The sequence below is a fragment of the Schistocerca piceifrons genome, chromosome 2 (assembly GCF_021461385.2).
Source record: "Schistocerca piceifrons isolate TAMUIC-IGC-003096 chromosome 2, iqSchPice1.1, whole genome shotgun sequence".
Taxonomy (NCBI): domain Eukaryota; kingdom Metazoa; phylum Arthropoda; class Insecta; order Orthoptera; family Acrididae; genus Schistocerca; species Schistocerca piceifrons.
The window spans coordinates 33,790,686-33,816,105 of NC_060139.1; the positions used below are offsets into that span (position 1 = coordinate 33,790,686).

The 25,420-nt window shown below is 39.3% G+C and overlaps 1 protein-coding gene across 1 annotated transcript in view; it reads right to left on the reverse strand.

The window, feature by feature from the left end:
* Window positions 1–862: 862 nt before the first annotated feature.
* LOC124776384 (hepatocyte growth factor-regulated tyrosine kinase substrate) overlaps window positions 863–25,420 on the reverse strand; it is a 110,047-nt gene continuing 85,489 nt past the window's right edge. Inside the window, exons 12-15 of the mRNA XM_047251353.1 lie at window positions 24,502–24,686; window positions 8,220–8,352; window positions 7,891–8,070; window positions 863–1,736 (exon numbers count right to left, since the gene is read on the reverse strand). Coding sequence (XP_047107309.1) covers window positions 1,258–1,736; window positions 7,891–8,070; window positions 8,220–8,352; window positions 24,502–24,686 — 977 coding nt within the window. The 3' untranslated portion in view covers window positions 863–1,257. The remainder of the gene's footprint in view (window positions 1,737–7,890; window positions 8,071–8,219; window positions 8,353–24,501; window positions 24,687–25,420) is intronic.

Here is a 25,420-nt window from a genome sequence, read left to right on the forward strand (position 1 = left end):
CATCTGGAGGCTGTGAGGTAGGGAGGTGGTGGCGAATAAGGAGAGTAGAGGAGAAGGGGAAGGAATGCTGGTGCACTGGCAGATGAATGGCCACTGCCAAACTGTGGCCAAGAGCAAAGTAGACCACCTTGTGGCACAATGTGTAATAACATGCTTGATTTCAATGGCTGCTTCACTACCTGAGCCATCTGGATCCTCCCTCCAGTACCAGCTTTTCTGAACTGCACAGATGGGAGTTACTTTACAGTACATTCCCCACTCCCAAAATTATCCTGGCTTCAACCTATTGTTACTGCCTATTGTTATCTACTGTTTCCACATCCTCCACCCAACAGTTTCCACACCCTCTGTCTTATCACCACCTCCTCATAATTTATCCCACCCTCTGCTAACGTACCCGCCTATCTTTCCCCTTCCTTGCTCTTCTCCTTTTTCACTCACCGTCTCCCCACCTCCTTGCTCCACAGCCACCTGAAACTGTGCCTGTTGGCACTCTACTCCTACAAGCTCTACTGCACAGCACTTTTCTCTCCCCCCACCCATACCCTGCTATTCCTTCCCTTTCCCCACCTCCTCCAGATTGCTGCTTCCGTTCTACATGTCAGTTGCATTCCAGTCTGAGATGGAGGCCATGTGAGAGTGAGGTGTGCTTGCTTGTGTGAAAGAATGTGTGTGCACATTCCTGAAGAAGATTTTGGTATGACAGATCAAATAAGTTCATACTAATGCACGGGTAGACAAACTGCAGTCAGTATTAACTGTAAAAAATGAAAGCAATTTTGGATACAAGAGAGTGGTTTGATTATTTATAATTAAAACATATCCAAATTATGACAAATATTGATTTTCACATTTTTATAAGTAGTCTCAGTAATGGAGACGTGTGACACAAATTGTATCCTGAAATAGGAAGAACAAAAAACAGTAAATGTGACAGAACTAGTAACTGGTGAAATATTTTACAACATGGAAACTCTAATGAAGTAATATTGTAGCATGTATTTCATTTGCATGTTTTAAGAAATACAGGAAACACTGCACTATCTGGCACATAATACATATATACAAATAAAGCAATATTTTATGAATTGGGCCACATACTGAGCATGAAAGTTATAAGATTGTCAAAAATATCAGAGTGTATGACAATCATTATTTTCATCATTTGCTACCACTTATAATTTTTTTTGAGTTACGTATAAGCAGCCAAACAGAAATTGTAAATTTATATTAACAAACACTAAATACTAATACAATTCAGTCAAAACTTATGAGTTCTGCAGTTTGATCTTGTTTCTGATCCTGCTGTGCAGGCTGCTGCTGCTGTTGTTGTGGCTGTGGCTGTTGTTGCTGCTGTGGTTGTGGCTGTTGAGGACTGCCAGAGGAAGACCCAGGTGGTTGCTGTGGTGCCCCTGGAGCAAACTGTCCAGGTGAGATATGATTCTGAATAGGCAATGGTGGTCCCTGAATCTGAGGATTTGGCCCTTGTCCTGGTGGACCTGGCAAATTAGGCTGTGGATGAAAAGGGGGAGTAGGCTGCATCTGTCCTTGCACACCCTGGCCAGGTAGAGGCATAGGCCCAGTTTGATTTGGCCCATGGGGTCCTATTGGACCCATAGGAGGCATGACTCCTCCAGGAAGGGCACCCTGCTGTGGACGAACAAGTTGAGGGAGTGGTCCTGGTGGTCCCTGTACTGGAACAGGCTGTGATGAATGTGGCTGAGCTGCTGGTACACCTGCAGAAGAGTTCAAATACCTACTTACTTTAATCTTGCTTTAGAAACAGTCAAAGTATTAAAACATCTAAAATCACATCAAACAAGAAATACAAACAGATCCAATGCAAAAGAAGTTCATATAATTATTAAAAATTAATTTTTTATTCTACTAATTTGATATCTATGCACAGTGCTAATGTGTGGGGTTATCCAAGATTTACTTATATCTTGGGGGGGGGGGGGGGGAGAATTAAAGTTATGTAAATAACCCTTTCACAACTATGGGCATATATAGATGCCCAGCAGGTAGAATGCCCAGACAGCTACGGGTGTACACGTACACCTCGCTGGTGGAATGTCCAGATGTGAAGGGCATTCGTTTATGTTAGAAAAGAAGGAATACCTGAAGGCTAAGGTCACTGAGGCACACCCAGGTGCAGGAGCAGGTACAGGGTGTTTCAAAAATGACCGGTATATTTGAAACGGCAATAAAAACTAAACGAGCAGCGGTAGAAATACACCGTTTGTTGCAATATGCTTGGGACAACAGTACATTTTCAGGCAGACAAACTTTCGAAATTACAGTAGTTACAATTTTCAACAACAGATGGCGCTGCAGTCTGGGAAACTCTATAGTACGATATTTTCCACATATCCACCATGCGTAGCAATAATATGGCGTAGTCTCTGAATGAAATTACCCGAAACCTTTGACAACGTGTCTGGCGGAATGGCTTCACATGCAGATGAGATGTACTGCTTCAGCTGTTCAATTGTTTCTGGATTCTGGCGGTACACCTGGTCTTTCAAGTGTCCCCACAGAAAGAAGTCACAGGGGTTCATGTCTGGCGAATAGGGAGGCCAATCCACGCCGCCTCCTGTATGTTTCGGATAGCCCAAAGCAATCACACGATCATCGAAATATTCATTCAGGAAATTAAAGACATCGGCCGTGCGATGTGGCCGGGCACCATCTTGCATAAACCACGAGGTGTTCGCAGTGTCGTCTAAGGCAGTTTGTACCGCCACAAATTCACGAAGAATGTCCAGATAGCGTGATGCAGTAATCATTTCGGATCTGAAAAATGGGCCAATGATTCTTTGGAAGAAATGGCGGCCCAGACCAGTACTTTTTGAGGATGCAGGGACGATGGGACTGCAACATGGGGCTTTTCGGTTCCCCATATGCGCCAGTTCTGTTTTTGACGAAGCCGTCCAGGTAAAAATAAGCTTCGTCAGTAAACCAAATTCTGCCCACATGCATATCGCCGTCATCAATCCTGTGCACTATATCGTTAGCGAATGTCTCTCGTGCAGCAATGGTAGCGGCGCTGAGGGGTTGCCGCGTTTGAATTTGTATGGATAGAGGTGTAAACTCTGGCGCATGAGACGATACGTGGACGTTGGCGTCATTTGGTCCGCAGCTGCAACACGGCGAACGGAAATCCGAGGCCGCTGTTGGATCACCTGCTGCACTAGCTGCGCGTTGCCCTCTGTGGTTGCCGTACGCGGTCGCCCTACCTTTCCAGCACGTTCATCCGTCACGTTCCCAGTCCGTTGAAATTTTTCAAACAGATCCTTTATTGTATCGCTTTTCGGTCCTTTGGTTACATTAAACCTCCGTTGAAAACTTCGTCTTGTTGCAACAACACTGCGTTCTAGGCGGTGGAATTCCAACACCAGAAAAATCCTCTGTTCTAAGGAATAAACCATGTTGTCTACAGCACACTTGCACGTTGTGAACAGCACACGCTTACAGCAGAAAGACGACGTACAGAATGGCGCACCCACAGACTGCGTTGTCTTCTATATCTTTCACATCACTTGCAGCGCCATCTGTTGTTGAAAATTGTAACTACTGTAATTTCGAAAGTTTGTCCGCCTGAAAATGTACTGTTGTCCCAAGCATATTGCAACAAACGGTGTATTTCTATCGCTGCTCGTTTAGTTTTTATTGCCGTTTCAAATATACCGGTCATTTTTTAAACACCCTGTAAATAAGCACAACAGAATGGCAACTTGCTGTTGTCTGCATTTTAAAATTCCTGCCAGGGCTGTCATTATCTGCTCTTTTTGGCAATATCGGAGAGCACTACAGCTTTTACCTCCTCCTGAGCCCTTTCTACTTACTAGTCATGCACTGGGCCAGTTTCCACATTTGATGAAAAGAAACATTAGCCTTTGCAATATTGGGATATAATTCATCAGACAAGAGAATCAAGGAAATCCTCATAAAAGCACTGGTAAAGACAGTAATGATACTTTCAACCATTCTTCAGATGAAGATCTGTATATGTGTGAACATACTGCTGATTCTTCAACACTACCAGCAACTTTTCAGAAGATTTTTCTTCTGGAGACAGAAATACAGAAATGAAGGTGAAATAGTAAGCAAGGTCTAAATGACTTGTTGAATCATTGAAGTCTATTCATACAGTGCTAAATGTGTTCACAAAATGGTGGAATTTTCCCATACATAAAAAAATGATGTATGGGAAAATGCCACCATTTTGTGAACACATTTATCACTGTATGAATCAACTTCAATGACTCAACAAGTCATTTAGACTTTTTATTTTATGTAATCTGAGTTTGTTTCTGCCATTTGTAAAGAGACACATAATTATTACATATTTCTTACTGAAAACATGACAGTACCCAGCAGGTTAGCATGATGGAAGCATATAAAGCCTGCAGAATTTTATTACTTCTTGGCATGTTCCCTGCTAATGTGAACAACTAATAAGTTAGAAGTGAGATAATATTGGTCAACAGATTATTTGCTTTAAACTCAAATATTTTCACAGTACAAATTGATTCTGTATTTATTGCTCTTTAATCACAATTTGGCCACATCTCAAGATATTCTTGCAAAAGTACAGCTCACTGTAGAGTACACATCAAAAGAATTTTGTGAGGCCACAGTCCCTTTTGAAAATGCAGTAATAGATGAATGTCTGCTACTTTTCAAAGGAAGGCTCCAATTTAAGCAATATATACCAAAGCAATATATAGCTGTTATAGTATTTATTTTTTTTTCTTTGTTGCATATAAACTAATTATATTCTAGATTATATTGTCTACATTGGTGCTGCTACAGGAATCTGGAAATGCTGAATGGAGAAAAACACGTGAGGTTGTGAATTTGTTATTACCAAACCTTAACAAAGGTCACACTATTTATTTAGAGAATTGGTATTTAAGCCCATAATTATTCCCTAGGCTCCATGAGAAATTTACTAATGTCACTGGAACAGTACGAAAAACATGAAACATTTATCACCGTTTGTTGACAAACGGACTAAGGGGGAAATCAAGTCAAGTCCTGTGAAATATTGTTGGTTCTAAAATGGATGGACAATCAAGAAGTCTGGATGCTTTCAATTGTAAAAAGACCAGATTTTTCTCAAACTGAAAATAAGGAATATAAAACCGGCCAAAGTAAACAGAGATCCACTTGTGTGGTGAGCTACACTAAGTTGATAACCCGGACACGATGTTAAATTCTGTACAGTGCATCCAAAAGACAATGAAGTTGTTAAACTGACTTGGGTGTGCTGAATGCAAAGACAGTTTTTGAATAAAAAAATAAATGGAACACATCACTGGTGAAATTCCACTTGGAACTAATCTGCCACCTGCTGGATAAATCTAATGGACAAACATGTAAAACTGAGATTCCACGGACAATAAAACAAGAAACTCCATTTTGACTGCAAAATAAAGAAGGAATTATCCAGGATTCCTCAGAGAAACAAGAGATTCTGCAGAGACATTGTGTAATATGTACTGCTAATTCACATTGAAAAATGACATGCAAATGATGCAAAAAGTATGATGTTGCTCTTTGCATGGTGCCACACTTTGAAAAATATCACACACTAAGGAAATCTTAAGTGATTTCTCTAAGTGTGTATGTTTCCAGAAAAGGAAAGTAAAATTAATAAACACAAAAAAGGAAAGAAAATGGAGGTTTTTAACATAGCCAGCAGCAGTACAAAGCCCGCATCAAAAATGAGGATGGGAAACCACAAAACTAAATTGAGCTGAATGTGGCAAACGGAAAGAGAAATCAGTGGGCAGGAAGCAGATTGAATTTTTTACTGTGGAGGACAGAGCTTAGGATTTAATTACAAATGAGCCATTAGGCTACCACAAAATGAATTACACCAAAATTTTCCTTTTTAAATTCTGCATCAGGCTATATATTTGTTTTAAAGTTCAATAGTTATTATTTATTTATGACAAGAGTAAAGATTGTTTGAGTTCTGAACATCTTCAGTATGAACTGCTCTCTTATAAAACACCATACCTTGAAACATGTTTGTTCGATGTTAATGAAATTGTATTGGGTTGTCGGCGAAAATATTATAGAATTTTTAGTAACAAATACAAAAGTTTCTATCATTTTTCTAAGGTACCTTTTTCTTAGCTCAGGGTGAAACTACAACAGAAAGTGGAGTTTAGTATAGTAGTTACCAGAAACTGCAACCACCTTACAGTGGCGATATTGATTTTATAAAGAGTATTTGTACATGCACTGGAACGAAATATTAGCCGACAGTGGCCATAGCCTGCAGCGGTTGTTGATTGAGTCAGCTGCCCTGCAGCCAGGTGGACAATACGTTCACCCCATCAGCCAAACAGGGTGGGCAGGACACTCAGCCCTTGCAGCCGCGAGGGGGTTAATATTTTTTTGTCTGCCATCCTGGTACACACAAAAATTCCACAGTATAGCATTGTAGCATGCTGCTACAGAAACCAAAACAAAATGTGACAGCCAGTTGTTGAAATGAAGTACTGTACAGTAATTCACTTCTGCCAGGGCTGAGAATGAATTACTACACAATACCTCACCTTATCAATGGGCTGTGCCATTTTGTTTTGGCTCCTCTAGCAGCATGCGACAGTGCTGTGGCCTGGAGAATTCAGTGTGTACCGGCATTGTATAAGGGGCAATCAAATAAAACTGAGACAGGCAGGGAAAAGTATGTAAAGTGCTTATTATTTGAAAAGCAATTGCCATGACCATTAAAACATTCACCCCAATGTGGTCAATGCCTTAATGGAAAAATGTTTGTAGTTGCCTAAGGAACCACGATTGTACCCAGGTGTTTGCTTCTTCATCCAAAGCAGATCAGCTGCAACCAACATCTTTCTTAAGGGTTCCAGAAACATGGAAATCACACGGGGACAGATTGGAACTGTATGGAGGACATGTGAGGACTTTCCAGTGAAACTTCTGCAGCATAGTCGAAACTTTCATTCTGTTGCAGAATGATGACTGCCCGTATGCAGTCAAGGTTTTTCGACTAGCCTGCAGAAGTTTCACTAGGAATCCCTTACACTTCCTTCATACAGTCCCGATCTCCCCCCCCCCCCCCCCCCCCCCCCCCCCCCCCAATGCAATTTCCATATTTTTGGAGCCCTGAAGAAAGATAGTCATGGCCATCAATCTGCTTCAGTTGAAGAGGTGCACGTCGTGCCTGGTTATGTAGCCAGTGGCAAAAGTTTTCCATGAAGGCAGTGAGCAGTCTTGTCTCAGAGTGGGGTAAATGTATTAGCAGTCATCACAGTTACTTTTGAAATAATAAGCAGTTTACTTACCTTTTTCCATAGATTTCATTTTTATTTTGCTGCCCCATATAGATATGTAAACAAACTAGAAATTAATGAATTAACTTTTTTTTGAGGTGATAATAGTATTTTATGACTACCTCTAAATGCAGGGACAGTTGGCCATTTCTTCTCATAATGTTCTCCCTTTCAAAGTGATTTATGCTGGCTTGTAACTAGGGCATCGTTTATAAAATCTGGCCCTCGCAACTTAGTTATAGTCAAGCAGCAGTCACTAGTGCTGTCATTTTTACACCCTGCTTCATCAAGAGTTCCTAAAGATTTACTGAAGAGATTGTAATCAAATGGAGCTAGGAGATGTGATAAAATATAGCCATCCAATTTTATTTTATTTTGTCCATGGTTTTCAGTAACTGCAATGAGACCTTACATATCATGCATAATTGACAAGTGTACGTTCTGCACTGCATTAGAGCCAGGGGTACTAAAGTTTGTAATGAAATGTCAAATGAATGTAAAAAAAAAAGACTTAAAGTCATTTCAATTAAGCTCATTATAATGTAAAACAGTTCATCTAACCAATTGAAAAAATTACCTGGCAAAGTATAATGTGGATATTCTTGAAATGATTGTGGGCCCTGAACTGGTGCGCCTGTTGTTACTGGTGGTGGTGCCCCAGTAAACATCTGCCCACCAGGTGGCATACTAGGTGGTCCATAATGTGTATGCACAGGAGAACTCTCAGGCCCCGATGGAGGATAGGTTTGGTGAGGACCTAAAATATCGAAGTCATCATTTGGAACTATAGTTTAGTCACAGTACTGAATGAAAAATATAATCAGAACTAATTAGAAAAATTGACATCTTAAGCACAAGAAGACATATAGAAAATAGTAAGTTATAGAATAACTAGTAGGGCCATACCTGGTGCACCCACGTATGGTGGCATTCCATAGGGCAGTGATCCCCTCATGTACTGCTGCTTCTGTTGTTCTTGTCTCATTTGCATTTCTCGTTCTTGCTCTTGTATTCTCTGCAAAGCTAATTGTCGCTGGTACTGTAAAAGTGGGAGACCACGTGGTGTCAGTGCACACTTACATGAAAATATTTCAGTATTTAAATTAGAACACACCAATAATCACAGATGCTTAAGAAGGAAAGATCAGAAAGATGGAAGAAAGGCTTCACATTTTATTTCTTGGTGCAATTATGCCTCCAGATTCGTTAAACACATGCCTACAAACATTATGAATTAAATGACAAACTCACATCCGTAGTAGTGCGTAATTTAGCAACACATGCTGTGTTATCACTGTCACAACTGGGGAAGGGGGGGGGGGGGGGGTCGCTCGCTAAAACGGCATCTCTGGATTTGTACCTGTGTCTCTTGTGTTATGTAACTGCTTGTGTCTACAAGTTCTGTGTAAACAAAGCTGTACTTTACCTGATGTTAAATGATTTACTAATTGTTACCACACATTTTCAGATGCTGAAAACCTACAAAATGCTTGAGACAGGAACTTATGGAATCTTAAAGATGTCTATAAACATTCAAGAGGACTTGCACATTGATTACAAGCAACTAAATGGTGGAATTTCTTCAGACATGTGACATATAATGTTTTACTTTTTTCTTTAATACAGTTTTGTTATAATGTAAATACTTTAGGAGTAAAGGAGACCACCACCGAAAAGCAGAACCGTTGAGTCATTGACAGGCGCACATACAAAAAAGAAAACTTGCTAACTTTCAGAATAATTCTATTTCAAGCTAGAGCATGTGCATGCACTCATGCATGCCCTTCGTATCAAATATTTATATGCCAAGATGGATCAAAAACTCTGAATGTGGAAGCGTTTGCAACCAGTTTTTCTGTGACACTTCCGAGCATGCATACGGTGTGGTCTAGTGTGTCACCAACCTATAAATATTGAGTTCCCCATCCAACTGATGTGTACCAAAAGGAGACTAGCACCCAATAGGGTGAGGGGGGTGTTTACACTGCCATGACAAACTGCAAGTAGGATTAATGGGATGAGACTTATACATTACTAATGCAAGGTTAGCACCACAGATATACGTAGCACAACTCTTTTGACTGATTGTGTGGTGACTCAAGGTCATGGAGTTATTATTTATTCATTTATTTATTTACAAGTCAAGTTCCAGACAAAATTGAGGAGCAAATCTCCAAGAGGTCATGGGACGTGTCAGTACATGAAATTAGAACATAAAAGTAATAGATAAAAACATAATGTTTATGAACTCGATAAAAGTCAATCCATAAGTTTAAGTAAATGCAATCAACAATGCAACAAGAATCAGCTTAATTTTTCAAGGAACTCCTCGACAGGAGGTGTGACCCTTGAGGAAACTCTTCAGTTTCGATTTGAAAGCATCTGGATTAGTGCTAAGATTTTTGTATTCGAGTGGTAGCTTATTGAAACCGGATGTAGCAGTATACTGCACACCTTTCTGCACAAGAGTTAAGGAAGTCTGATCCAAAAGCAGGTTTGATTTCTGCTGAGTACTAACTGAGTGAAAGCTGCTTATTTTTGGGTATAAGCTAATATTGTTAGCAAGAAATGACAGTAAGGAATATATATATATTGAGAGGCCAACGTAAAAATACCAAACTCGTGAACAGGGGTTGACAAGAGGTTTGTGAACTTACACCACTTATTGCCCAAACTGCCCGTTTCTGAGCCAAAAATGTCCTTTTAGAATGGGAAGAGTTACCCTTATCAATACATAGAAAATCTCATAGTAGAAACTGAACACGTCCTTACATTTGAAGAACCACAAAATCATTGTGAAATAAACATAGGACTGACAAGATAACTATTAAAAGAAGAAATAAAAGGCATAATAAAACAAACACAGCAGACACACAATAAGAACAAACAAACAGAAGCAGCCACTATGAAAAGGTTAAAACAAAAGTTAAAAACAATAACACATTAATAACAAGAGCAGACAAGGGAAATGTAACAGTACTGATGGATAAAGAGCAATACATCACAAAAACCAAGGAATACATAAACACCAATACCATACAAAAACTGAATTCAGATCCAACTACACGATTCCAGGCAAATGTGAAACAAACACTGAAAAACATTGAACACACACTCTCAAACAGAAATACTACATAACACAGATTTATTTATTTTATTTATTTATTTCTTGTTCCGTAGATCCAGTTAGTGAGTCAATCACAAGGATATGGAACATGTCAAATTGTACAGGTTTCAATTTAAACCTACAATAAATACAAAGGGCAATTCAATGCCAAATTGTACATAGTTTAAGTAAGACATACTATAAATACAGTAATAGATACAACGTCAGCTAGATAACATAACAACCATTTAACAGACAAAGGAGTTTCAAATAAAGGTTAAAGATAAGAGCACAAAGTTAAATCAGATATTAGGCCTACAAGAGTAAATACAGGTACAGTCAATTTGTTGTTACAAAAAGTGTGCTAATGCTCAATGCACAATAAAATCAATTGAACTACTTCTAGACACAGTAAGTTTAGCGATGGTATACATTTTCTTTCAGATATTCATCCACAGTATAAAAAGATTTCTCTGTCAGGTAATCTTTGAGAACTTGTTTAAATTTTGGCAGTTCTGTATGAACACATTTGATATGTAGTGGTAGAGCATTGAACAGCTTAATGCCGGAGTAGTAAACTCCTTTTTGTACCAGAGAGACGTTTCATTTCGAAATGTAGATTGTTTTTGTTTCTGGTGTTATAGCCATGGAATTCACTGTTGTCTTGGTAGATAGAATAATTTTTGCACACAAAGGTCAGCAAGGAAAAAATATACTGTGAGGCAGTTGTTAGGATACCTATCTTCCGAAACAAGTGCCTGCAAGAGTGTCTTTGATGGACCCCACACATTATTCTGATTGCTTTTTTTTGGATGGTGAAAACTTTTTTTGCAAGTGGTTGGTTCCCCCAGAATATGATAGCATATGACATCAATGAGTGGATGTAGCCAAAGTAGGCAACCTTAATGGTGTCAACTTCAGCCACTGAAGAAATTACCCGTAATGCAAATGTTGCCGAGCTAAGTTTTTTACATAGATGAAGAATGTGAAATGACCAATTACATTTACTGTCTATGTAAGCAGGAATTTTGTATCTTCAACTTTATGTATTGAATATAATAGAGGGAAACATTCCGCATGGAAAAAATATATCTAAAAACAAAGATGATGAGACTTACCAAACAAAAGCGCTGGCAGGTCGATAGACACACAAACACAAACACACACACAAAATTCAAGCTTTCGCAACAAACTGTTGCCTCATCAGGAAAGAGAGGGAAAGACGAAAGGATGTGGGTTTTAAGGGAGAGGGTAAGGAGTCATTCCAATCTCCAATCCCGGGAGCGGAAAGACTTACCTCAGGGGGGGAAAAAGGACAGGTATACACTCGCACACACACACACATTTCCATCCGCAAATACACAGACACAAACAGAAAATGTCTGCCTGTGTCCGTGCACGCGTGGACGGACATGCGCGGGTGTGTGAGCACACACCCGTCCTTCTCAACCCCCCCCCCCTCCCCCCCCACAAGGCAAGTCCCCCCCACCCCCCGGGACCGGAACGACTCCCCACCCTCTCCCCCAAACCCCCCCCCCCCCCCCAACCATTGATGCCACTTCCTTATACACAAATATTCCGCACGTCCAGGGCCTTGCTGCGATGATGGAGCACTTCCTTTCACACCGATCACCTGCCACCCTACCTAAAACCTCTTTCCTCATTACCTTAGCCAGCTTCATCCTGACCCACAACGGGTGTGCGCTCGCACACGCGCGCACGGACACAGGCAGACATTTTCTGCTTGTGTCTGTGTATGTGCGGATGGATATGTGTGTGTGTGTGTGCGCGTGTGTGTGTGTGTGTGTGTGTGTGTGTGTGTGTGTGTGTGTGCGCGCGCGAGTGTATACCTGTCCTTTTTCGCCCCCTAAGGTAAGTCTTTCCGCTCCCGGGATTGGAATGACTCCTTACCCTCTCCCTTAAAACCCACATCCTTTCGTCTTTCCCTCTCCTTCCCTCTTTCCTGATGAGGCAACAGTTTGTTGCGAAAGCTTGAATTTTGTGTGTATGTTTGTGTTTGTTTGTGTTTCTATCGACCTGCCAGCGCTTTTGTTTGGTAAGTCTCATCATCTTTGTTTTTAGATACAACTTTATGTATTTGTTGATCTCTACATTTTATGTTAATTTCATCGAGATTACTTTGTGATGTATGGAACCTCATATAATGAGTTTTATCTGCATTGAGTGAGAGACCATTTGAGGAGAACCAATTTAAGATGTCATTAAAAACAGTATTTGTAGTCTGTTCAAGATCGTCGTCAATCAAATCATCAATTAGAATTGTTGTATCATCGGCAAAGAGGGTAAATTTGCTGTTTGTCTCAGAACAAAGAGGAAGGTCATTAATAAATATGAGGAAAAGCAGTGGACCCAAAACGGAGCCTTGAGGCACACCACACGTTATCGTGCCCCATTCAGACGAGGCAGGTTCTCCAGAAGAGCCATTTAGCATTACAGTCTGCTTCCGATCCTGTAGATATGATTGTAGCCACAAGCCAACAGTGCCATCTAAACCATAGTATTCTGCCTTTTTCAAGAGAATTTGGTGGTTTACACAGTCAAAGGCTTTCGTAAGATCACAAAAAATACCCACTGGAGACATTTTTTTGTTAATGGCTTCCAAAACTTGGTTGCTGAAAGAGAATATTGCCTGTTCAGTACAAAGACCGGCACGAAAACCAAACTGATTTTTGCTTAAGATACTGTGGAAGTTGAGATGGTCTACAATCCTCCTCTGCATGAGTTTTTCTAGAATTTTCGAGAAGGTAGTTAATAGGGATATTGGGCGATAGTTTGTAACAAGGCTTTTATCACCTTTTTTAACGAGAGGAATCACTACAGCCAACTTTAGTCTGTCAGGGACAATCCCTTCTTATAGGGATGTATTGTATATGTTGCATAAGACGGGACTAACAAATTTATAACAGTGTTTCAGTATTTTACTAGAAATATTGTCCACACCAGCAGAATTTTTATTTTGTAATGATCTAATTACTCTTATGACTTCGCTTACAGTAACTGGAGGTAAAGATAACTGTGGGATTCTGTTGCTAATAGCTTTCTGTAGGAGGGACAATGATTCTTCTATAGAACCATTACAGCCTGTCTTCTCTGCTGCTCTCAAAAAGTGGTTATTAAATATTTCTGCAACCAACTCAGGTTCCTTTATGATACTGTCCCCTGTTTTAATCTCTACCTGAGACATGTTCCCTGTTGTCTGCCAGTTTCCCTCTTTATTACATTCCATATAGTTTTAATTTTATTTTCTGAGCTTTCAATTTCTGATTTTATGCACATACTTTTAGATTTATTTATAACCTTCTTGAGAATGCTACAGTTTGTAGTGTTGTCGTTTCTTTGGATCATTACAAGTCCTGAGAGAACTGTATAACATCCTCTTTGTTCTACAAGATGTTGTTATCCCTGTAGTGATACAAGACTTCTTGGCATTGCCTATATGACTATTTCTAACCACTTTTTGGGAAAGATGGACTCAAATACAGACATGAATTCATTTAAAAATGAATTGTACTTTTTGTTTACACATGTTTCCCTATAAACTAGGCTCCAATCTCTCTCTTTTAGGCTGTCATTGAATTTTTTAAGGTCCTGTTCATTTATTATCCTAAAAGATTTGCAAGAATGCTCGGAACTGTTGCACACACTGATGTAATTGAGCCTAAGCAATTGACCACCATGATCAGAAAGGCCAAGGATTGGATGTACAGTGATCTCATTGCATTTAGACTTACCTATAAATATATTATCTGTCAGACTTTTACTGTTAACAGTAACCCTAGTTGGGAAATCTACTATTGCCATCAAATAATACACAAGCACCACACAAGCACCAACACTCCGCAGTCAACCGAAAGTACATAAAGACGGAATGCCTATGAAAGCTGTTATCAACTTCAACAAAGCCCCAACATACCACATAGCCAAACACCTCCAAAAGTTAGTTACAAAACACTATAAAGTAGAAAACAACAGAACAGTGATGAACACAGGAAACCTAATAGAAAACATACAGAACATACACGTATCACACACAGCATCACTGATTTCATTCGATATAGAAAATATGTATACCTCCATCCCTATCACAGAAACAATAGAAATCATAGAACAAAATCTCTCATCCCACAGCAACCTCACCACAGATGCATTACCTCCCTTTCCTGTTCCAGTCGCGTATGGTTCGCGGGAAGAACGACTGTCTGAAGGCCTCCGTGCGCGCTCTAATCTCTCTAATTTTACATTCGTGATCTCCTCGGGAGGTATAAGTAGGGGGAAGCAATATATTCGATACCTCATCCAGAAACGCACCCTCTCGAAACCTGGCGAGCAAGCTACACCGCGATGCAGAGCGCCTCTCTTGCAGAGTCTGCCACTTGAGTTTGTTAAACATCTCCGTAACGCTATCACGGTTACCAAATAATCCTGTGATGAAATGCGCCGCTCTTCTTTGGATCTTCTCCATCTCCTCCGTCAACCCGATCTGGTACGGATCCCACACTGATGAGCAATACTCAAGTATAGGTCGAACGAGTGTTTTGTAAGCCACCTCCTTTGTTGATGGACTACATTTTCTAAGCACTCTCCCAATGAATCTCAACCTGGTACCCGCCTTACCAACAATTAATTTTATATGATCATTCCACTTCAAATCGTTCCGCGCGCATACTCCCGGATATTTTACAGAAGTAACTGCTACCAGTGTTTGTTCCGCTATCATATAATCATACAATAAAGGATCCTTCTTTCTATGTTTCTTTCTATGTATTCGCAATACATTACATATGCTCAGACTGACAACTGAACAAAACTACTTTCAGTTTGAGAAAGAATATTATCTACAAAGCGATGGACTGCCCATGGGATCCCCAATATCAGGAACACTAGCAAACATTTTCATCAGTCACCTAGAAAATCAGATATTTGAAAAGATAACCACTAATGAAAGTTCCAAAATCATATATTGGTACAGATACGTGGATGACACTATCTGTCTGGTAGATGAGCCAAGTGAAAAAATATATGAACTCCATTCAGAAATAAACAAAGCTCATCAGAACATAAAATTCACACTTGAAAAAGAAAATCAAATTTTCTTGACATTACAATAAAAAAAGAAAATGACAAACATACATTTAACATCTTTAGAAAACCAACAGCCACAGACACATTAATACATTCCACATCCAACCACCCTCACAGCCAGAAACTTGCAGCACTAAGACACATGATAACATAGATTAAACAGAATCCCACTCAGCAAGAGAAACTATGAACAAGAAATGAGCACAATCATATAAACAGCTAGGAACAACGGATATGACACACATGTGGTACACAGGCTCAATCAAAAAATAAAAACAAATACAAAACAAAAACAACATTTCCAGAATACAAAAGAACTCACAAGCTGAAAACTTACAAACACACTCAACAAACACACGCAATGACAACACCACACAGAAAAGAACCAGATGGTACACCATGACCTACACACATAAACTAACACACAGAGTTGCAAACATCCTAAAGATACAGGGCTTCAAAATAGCATATAAGCCTGGGCAAACTCTCCAATCACACCTAAGCCAGCCAGCTACCAAGAGGGAGAAATTCCAACAATCAGGAAAATATAAACTTGAATGTCAAAGTTGTGATGCAGTATGCATACGCATGACATGCAGGAGTTTTGAAACAAGATACAAAGAACGTATCAGATGTTGGAAGTATGAAACAAACCATTCCACATTTGCATAGCATTTAAAACACCATAACCATCATCCTACAAACATGGAACAAGAAATGAAAATAATGAGAATAAGCAACCATGACAAACATCTTATACAAACGCAAGAAAACTTCCACATCCAGAAAGCCATAGCAGAAAACAAACATGTGATAAATGAACAAACACATATCAGCACAGGCTCCCTACTACACTTAATAAAGGAAATGATAACATAAAACAAAAAAACTCTTCCCCACACCATCTGGAGACACACACACACACACACACACACACACACACACACACACACACACACATACACACACACACCACAGATACTTCAATAATTACACTCGAAAGTTTGGCAATAACATTCGATCTTTGGCAAAAACATTTGATAATCGGCAACAGAAACCAAAACATTGCATTCAAACAAGCGTTCAGTTCATAGTTCTGTGGAATGTGGGGGAAAAACTGCAAATTGGCATTCATAAGGAGAAGAAGAACACCAAAAATGCAACAGGAGCGTAATATGTCAGAAATTGTCTGCGCAACCTGTAAGTACAGTTCAAAACATTACTACTTAATAGGAAATACCAACCACCAGAACAGTTTATAACCTATAGGCACAGAGACAAAAATGTAAATTAAATAGCTATCATATGTACATATTCCAAGTCACTGATGATGCCTTGCAGAAAATAAAGGTGAAACGCGTATGGCACTAAAATTGTGTTTTATTCAGTTGCTGTCAGACAGTCCATAAGTAAAAATTATCAATATACCGCAACAATCAAAGGCCTTAGTTTAATCAGAAAATATGCCTAGCATTTGAAACCTTTTGTTTAACCTATCCAGTACCTCACAGAGAAAAGAGAATAAAGCTTTTTCAATTGTTAAATGACTTCTAAAGCTGAACTGTACATTTGATAGCAAATCGTGTGATATAAAATGATCAATTATCCTTACATACACAACCTTTTCAATAACTTTAGCTAACACTGATGGCATAGAAATAGGTCTAAAATTGTCTGCATTATCCCTTTCTCCCTTTTTATACTTCTGAGTACTTAAATCATTCGGGAAACCGACCATTCCTAAACTAAAAATTACAAATATGGATAACATGTGCAACACAGTACTTAAATATTCTGCTCGACACTATCATATCCATGAGAGTCCTTAGTCTTCAGTGATTCAATTACTGACTCAATCTCCCACTTGTCTGTACTACAGAGGAGTATTTAAGACGTCAATCTCGGAAAGGCATTTACCAAGAAAGTTATACGATTCCCTGTAGAAACTAAATTTTTATTTAATTCACTAGCAATGCTCAGAAAATGATTGTTAAATACTGGACATATATCTGATTTATCAGTAACAGAAATATTTTTACTACGAACTGACTTTATATCGTCAACCTTGTGCTGCTGACCAGACACTTCCTTCACAACTGATCATATGGGTTTTAATTTTATCCTGTAAATTAGCTATTCTATTTGCACACCACATACTCTTTGCCTTCCGAATGACATTTTTAAGCATCTTACAATACTGTTTGTAATGGGCTACTGTAGCTTGATTGTGACTACTTCTAACATTTTGATGTAATTCGCACTTTGTTCTACATGATATCCTTATCCCACTAGTCAGCCACTCGAGCTACCTATTACTGCTAGTACCCAATTTATAACATTCTAATGGGAAGCAACACTCTAAGAGCATGAGAAATGTGTTAAGGAAAGCATTATATTTATCATCTATGTTATCAGCACTATAAACATCCAGCCACTCTTGTTCCTTGACAAGGTTTAAAAAACTCTCTATTGCTGTTAGATTAACTTTCCTACATAATTTTTAATTACATGTGACATTTGTTTGAGTACAAAAGTTTATTAAATCATTATTTCGCCACTAACAGCACGAAACACCTCTGAAAACTATTAAATTTAGTAACTGTATAACAGTGCACAAATAAGTTTGTCAGTACTTGGCTTTATAGCTGCTACAGCTGCAATTGCGCGCTGCAAAATGTAAACACACTACTGAGGCATGAGGTGGCTGAACGACGTAAGCACACTCACGAATAACAGACCACTCAAGGCAGTAACAAATGAAGAAAGACCGAGATTAAGGAAAATCCACTAGTAAGTTACTTTTACAGTAAATATTAACACAAATAAACTTTAAATAAGTAACTTAAGATTAAAACTTTATAAAATATTGATGAGCGATTTCAACAGCAGTCCAGCACAAGTCACGTCAAGCCAAAGACCAGTACTTCAAAAACTTTTGTATGCAAGTACACAACCGGATCACAGAAATTAACAAGTATACTTCGCCATCTCAGTGGAGGGACTGTCCACACAAGACAAGCCTGCAGATCACCTGCCAAGAGGAAAAATGCATCAAACCTTACATGCAACACACATGTAGTGGCATTAGCTGCTTTGGTTTTCACACCAGCTCTGTCAGTGGCCAAAAGAGGATCACAAGTATACTGCACCCTTTCTTTGCTGGAAAATAAACACTCAAATGTGTATCTACTGGTCCTCTTTATGGAGATACTCTCATATGATACTGTGTCCTTACAATTTTTCCAGTAGTGACCTGCTACAATTAGTAGCTCTCCTTCGGTAGGCTCAACCAGCTGTACGAGGGTGTGCTGACAAGTAATGCCTCCTGATTTTTGTGTGTGAAAACTTACAGATTTTTAAATAAAATAAATTTTATTGACATTCTACATCTTTATTCTTCATGTCTACATATTTCTCAACTCACCTTGGTGAGAAATACATTTCTCCCAATGAGAGACCACTGTCACTATAGAACCGTTTGTTGACAGAGCCACAATGTCATCTCTGCTTGCACTGCTTCATCACTATCAAAGTGAAGTCCTCCATGGTGATTTTAAGTTTTGGAACCCAATTCAGTTGGTATTGTCAGCTGCCATACGCAGGCAACTCTGAGCTCTATCACACACTTTGAGGTTAGCACCACCATTTCCTTTATTATTTGCATGCACAACCCAATGTCACACAATACTGATGTCAATATAATCATCACTGGACAAATTTTTCATTCTTCTATGGATCTCAACTGAAGGCATGTTTTCTGCGATTAGAAACTATTATAGCATGCTGTTTCTCAAACACCAACAAAGTTATGTTACACCCCACAATGTTGCAAGTCACAATTTGGAGCCCTCTAGTGGCAGAGGATTGCAACTTGCATCACTGAAGTGGGAAAGTTGACCGACTAATACGCATGCATGTAATACCTCAACTGATAGAATAAAAAAAATTCAGAGGCATTACTTTTTAGCAGGCCCTCACAATTTTCTTATGTATTGCTTTTTGAACTCTTGAGGTACTGACAGATGTCTTGAAAAGGACTGAAAACTCTCTAATGTGGTAACTGTAAAGTGAGTATTGTTCCATGTGCTTCTCAACATCAGGCAGACCAGCTGACGCTAAGTCTGCTGCAAAGAATGAAGATTCAAAGGCATGCCAGTGGATGATTCGCAACAACTTCTAGCTTTATATTGTTGTCTAATGATCTGCTAATGAAACTAGATTGGCTGCTACCACCTAAAACACAAGTTGTAAGTCTACTTACACCTGTAGGTCTGTTACTGAAACACCGGCTGTCTGGACCTGAGTTAGTACTTAACAAACAGTATTCACATTGCTGACTGAATTTCGTTCAGCAGGAGTAGCCAATGAAGTAGGCAATTCTGAATTGCTGCAAACTGATTTGTGATTCTCTCTCTCTCTCTCTCTCTCTCTCTCTCTCTCTCTCTCTCTCTCTCTCTGGCTCTCTCAAAAGAGACCTCCTTTCTACAGTCTTTCCCTGAATGACCCTCATTGAGGGAAAAAAGGTACCTACTGATGGATCTCAAAATTTTGAGGTGGTCATAAACACCCTTCACCTTCTCACACTCTTGCATACAGTGACCACACTGTTCGCAAAACACACAGTAGGCTTCTACCTACAATATGGATCTGTGTTCTGTATGTCATAACTTAGAAATTTGAGGGCCGCTCTGTACAGTGCAATGTTAGTTGGTCTGCAAGTTTCCCAATGATCTTTTGCACCGACAGGGCTTTATATATTAATTTAAGGATGTTCCCCTCTGAAAATTGTTCCCTCTTTATGTGGATTATCCAGTGACAACATATGCCTTCTGGGGAAGTGTGAGGTATCTTTGGATCTAAGACTTGGTCTTAAGCCTAGTGCTTGCAAAAATTAAATGTGCTTACTGCTTTCAAAAATGTTTAGAGATTTTGGGGTATCAGATGTTACAGGTGTGACACCTTCCAGTTACTTAAGAAGCACCAGCATAATTCTATTTCTATCACCATAACACCCACATAAAATTTCCTTGGTTTGCTTATAATCAACTGCAGCTACAGCAATGGCTTGCAACAAATTCTTGGATTCCCCCTCCAGATACCCTCAAAGACATACAGATTTATTTATAGTTAACAAGTTTGGGTATGTGTAGACAGAGGAACTGAATTGTTCCCAGAAAAGATTCCAATACTCAATGTCATCAGAAAATATATCTATTTGATCAGTGGCAGTCTAACACTGTAATTACATCAATGTGTATAATCATCAGAATGCATCCTAACCTGTCTGCTGTGCCACCTAAATATCTGCCCTCAGCACTGTATTTTGCCTTCAGAATCACCTACTTCAAAGAGTTTGTAAAGTCTTCACATGCTATGATGTCAGCTTCATACTCCGGGTCAACAAGCAAGTCTTGGATTGCATCATCAATGATCACTAACTAGCTATAGTTTCCTGCAATAGACTGCTAATGTAAAATGAACAAATTTATTTGACTTCCTAAGCGTGTAACACTAAATATTGTGTTCCTCACTTGCATTTCAAATTAGACACACAATCGGTTCTTTCAAAACCATTTCTCACATTTAGTTTTAATTGTAGCATCGCTAACAGATGGCAACAATTAAAACTAAATATGAGCAATGATACTGAAAGGTATTCTATGAGGAAGTGGAAGGTACAGCTGCTTGAGCTAGGACACTGGAAGTGTTCTTCATAACTCACTTTCCTCAATACACTGTGGCACATAACACAGACCAAGAGTCAGTCCCCTGAGAGGGACTGGATTATAGTTAATCAACATGGAAAAACTGGAAATCTGCCAGAGAATGTGTTGATTTCAAAAGAATCTAGAGGATAGTGGAGTTTCAACCATTCAAGTCATCCGCCCCAAATGGAATCTTTCCAGCTCTACTGCAACATGCAAGAAGAGATATTAATTACATTTCTATGTAGACTGTTTAGGTGGTCAGCCTAGCAGCAGGAATAACTGCTAATGCTTGGAGGACAGTGAGCATTGCCTTCATTCCGGAGCCAGCAAGAACTGATCATACGAAGGCAAAGGATGTGAGACCAATCAGTCTATCTTCCTTTCTTCTAAATGCATTATAAAAACTAGTTAATGTGTGTGTTAGAGAAAAGAGCTTAACTGAAGTTCCTCTACATGTAAACCAATGCGCAGACCAAGTACGCAAATATGTGAAACAGCACTTCACTCACTTGTTGGGAAGGTAAAAAAAAGCTCTACACTTTCAGGAAATTTGTTCTTGGTATCGTCCTGGGTATTGAGGGGGTTATTAAGATACAACATTCGAATCCATGGTTATATCTGCAGAAGAGCATGGTGCTGAAACTGCCATATGCAGGTAGATTAAGTCCATGCTAAACGGAAGAAAGGCAGAAGCCACCACGATGAACGAGAAAGTGATGATCAACACCACAAGGGGGTGTCTGCGAGGAGGGGTTTCGTCCACACTACTGCGGAATCTTGTGGTGAACGAATTCATTGTAGAACTAAATACTACAGGCTATTTTTATCAAGGATATCCAGATGGTTTAGTCATAGTAACACTTGGAAAGTTTTGTAACTGTTACAATAATGGCACAATGTTCACTGAACAATGTGCAAAACTGTTGCACAAAATAATATCTAAGGGTCAGTCCCAAGAAAACTGCGGTACCATTCATGAGGAAGCATATCCAGTACACATACTGGAATCTCAAGCTTCTCAAGAAAACTCTGCCAGTAGACGGGGTAGTAGATTGTCTAGGTGTAATCCAGGACACAAAACTGTCATGGACCTCTTACATAAAGAATGTATGTTTCAAGGCAAAAAGAGCTCTTTTGAGCACTAAAACAGCGTGTGGTAAAAACTGGGGTCGAAACTCCAGCAATACATACTGGATATACACCACTTATTACCAAAAAACAACAATATGGCAGAATAAAGTAGAACAGATAGTGGCTGCTAAGGGGGTTCGCAATATGCAGAGACTGACCTGCTTAGGCATAACTTGTGGAATTGGCAACACACTTATTTATGGCTGTGGTGGAGACTGCTGGACATGCTGCCATTACATCTATGGGTTACAGTGGAGGCAGTAACAGCAATATACAGGTTAAAAACAGGAAATATCTGAATACCTTTAGGACATCCAAAATCCCACAGCAAAATTGGGAATGTAGTAAATATAAGAATGGTTGGAAAAAATGTTGGCTATTTGTACAATAACTTTCAGCTGCTTCAATAAAACTTTCAACATAACAACTGGAAGTAGGGAGCAGTGGAATAATGAACCCCAAGACAGCATGTGGGAGACAGTATGATTTACTGACAGACTGTAAACAGACAAATGTGCTGGAGTTGGGGTATACAAGGTACAACCTAGTCTAGAGTGTGCAATCTCTCTAGGGAAGCAGGCAATGGTATGCTAGGAAAAATACCTGCTGTCGGGGTATGTATGGAGCAGAATTTGTGTAGGTGCTATGAAGGTCGTAGCATCTGCATTTATTCAAACAGCCAAGCAGTTCTGAAATCTCCAATAGCCCTTGCAATGAAATCAAGGACCATTGGAGACTGCTATGAAGCCATTGTGTGAGAGGGCAAAGCAACATGGTAAAGCTGGTGTGGGTACCTGGTCATTTGGGAATTAGTGGCAAGGAACATGCTGATAGGCTGGCCTGAACAGGTGTGAAGACTCCAATTTTTGGACCAGAACCTGTCCTAATGATCACTAAGGTGATAGACAAATCAGAACTATGTAGATGGATGGGGAGGCAGCATGCAGATACTGGACTATGATCCAAAAACAAAATCCGTGGCATGCTATTGATGCGGAAGCTGTTTTTCACAAGAATTTTCATAATCCTGGGCTTGGACATGACAGATTAACTCATGATAGGGCTTATGACTGGTCATGGGAACTTTAAGAAACCCTTATTGATGTAGAGGAACAAGCCCGGTGTAGACTATGTGGTAAAGAGAATGAAACCACATATCACCTAATCGTCCAATGCAAAACATTGGAGGACAAAAGATGGAATATTTGAGCCATCAAGTCCTGAACAAAGCATGTCTAATAAAGAGCTACTAAAGGGTCTCCTATTACTTCTTACGGGTACTGATTGGTTTTTCTGTAATCACAGGGAGCAAAGCCACACAATAAACTTAGTGCAGGCTACAGTGGGATAAGACCACAGTTGGTTTCATCCAACTGCACTAATCAAATCAAATGAACAGATGTCAACAATTGACAAATCTTAATATTAAACATCCTTGCCAGAGGTCAACTTTGTGCTAGTTATGTAATTTAACAATTACTCTCCTACCTCTTTCTCAAATATTGCTCTAAGAGCTAGTATACTTACAATAAGCTGATACATTACAATAATAACTGGAAGTAAGATGAAAGTAGCAATGCTTAAACAACTTAGCTGAGAGCAAGCATTGTATATTGCAAAAGAAGAAATTCTGCCATTTAGTTCCTTGAAATTTGTGTAAAGTCCTCTTGAATTATCTTTCACATCCCAGAGCTTCAGAACATTTCTATCCTTTATGCATTTCCTAGGTTTTGGCATGATAAAATGTGTGGGAATGAGGATCCAAGTCAGTGTCGATGTCCTCATGAAAAGAGGAGTTGTTCTATGTCACACGTTGAAAAAGCCAAGAGTACAGAAGCTGAAAGACAGCAGAATGGGGTCTCACACAGCCATCCTTGCAACTGCTGATGGAAGACACCTCAACAGGCCTGTCCAGCTTGTGAGCTGAAGGCAGATGAGTATGGAAAGCATGTAAGGGATCTCTAAACAGCATCTCTACATTTGTATTTTTATTCTGCATTATGTAACTTCCATGATCTGTAAGTCCTATGAAAATAAAGTCAACAACAACAACAACAACAACAACAACAACAACCACAAATGACCCTATACTTCCATAATGTTGTTGCTCGATTCAAATAAAATTTAGTATAAAACAAACCTGCAAATATTCTTGTTTCTTCTTGCGCATTATTTCAAGTTTGTGAGCCATCTGGAGTTGTCTAATACGCTCTGCTTCTTCTGCTTGCCTTCTCAGCTTCTCTCTGTGTTCTTCCCGCAATGCATCAAGAGCGGCTCTTGCATCTTTCACTTGTGCTAGCTTGTCCTGAAGTCCTTCGTAATACACTGACAGGAAAAACAGATGCTTAGTGAAAGAAATTTTGACTAACACATTGAGAAAAAATAGCAATTATGATTTATCTGGCTCATAATACCCTGATAATGCTATAGCCCAGTTCATATTATCAAATTATGGAACATTTCATGTAAAAATGGCTATCATCATGTGCCAAAAGTTATCATAGTTTGTTACTTAGTCAGTAGGTCATGTTCATAATGAATGTTACAATGTGAAATGTATCAACTGAACAAAAGACTACAGAGACAATAAAAAGATACTTATATGGCTATATCCTGACAATTTACAGATCTATTATTTACTGCTTATTTTAGTTCAACAACTCATCTACGGCATAGAAAGTGTGTTGCCACAGAGAAAAAACTTTAATCTGCACTTGAAATTGTTTCTACCATGTTGTAGAAATTTTATTTCATGAGATAAATTGTCATAGTTTCATAACTATCTATTTCACCCCTTTCTGTACCAAAGTTAGGTTCACTATTGGGGACAAGAATGTACCCAGGTCTGAACTGCGAAGTCCGAGGGGGTTAATCATTCAGTTTCATGGTCAATGATGAATTAGTTCCGAGATTTCATGACACTTCTGTAAGCATCTGCTGTTGCTCTGTTTCCATGACATGTTCTGATTTCAGCCACCTGCTCATATAGCTGATAAGTGCAGTTTAGTTACAGCAGGTAAGTTCTGGTAGAATGTAAATATTTTAGGAGTGAAGGAAGC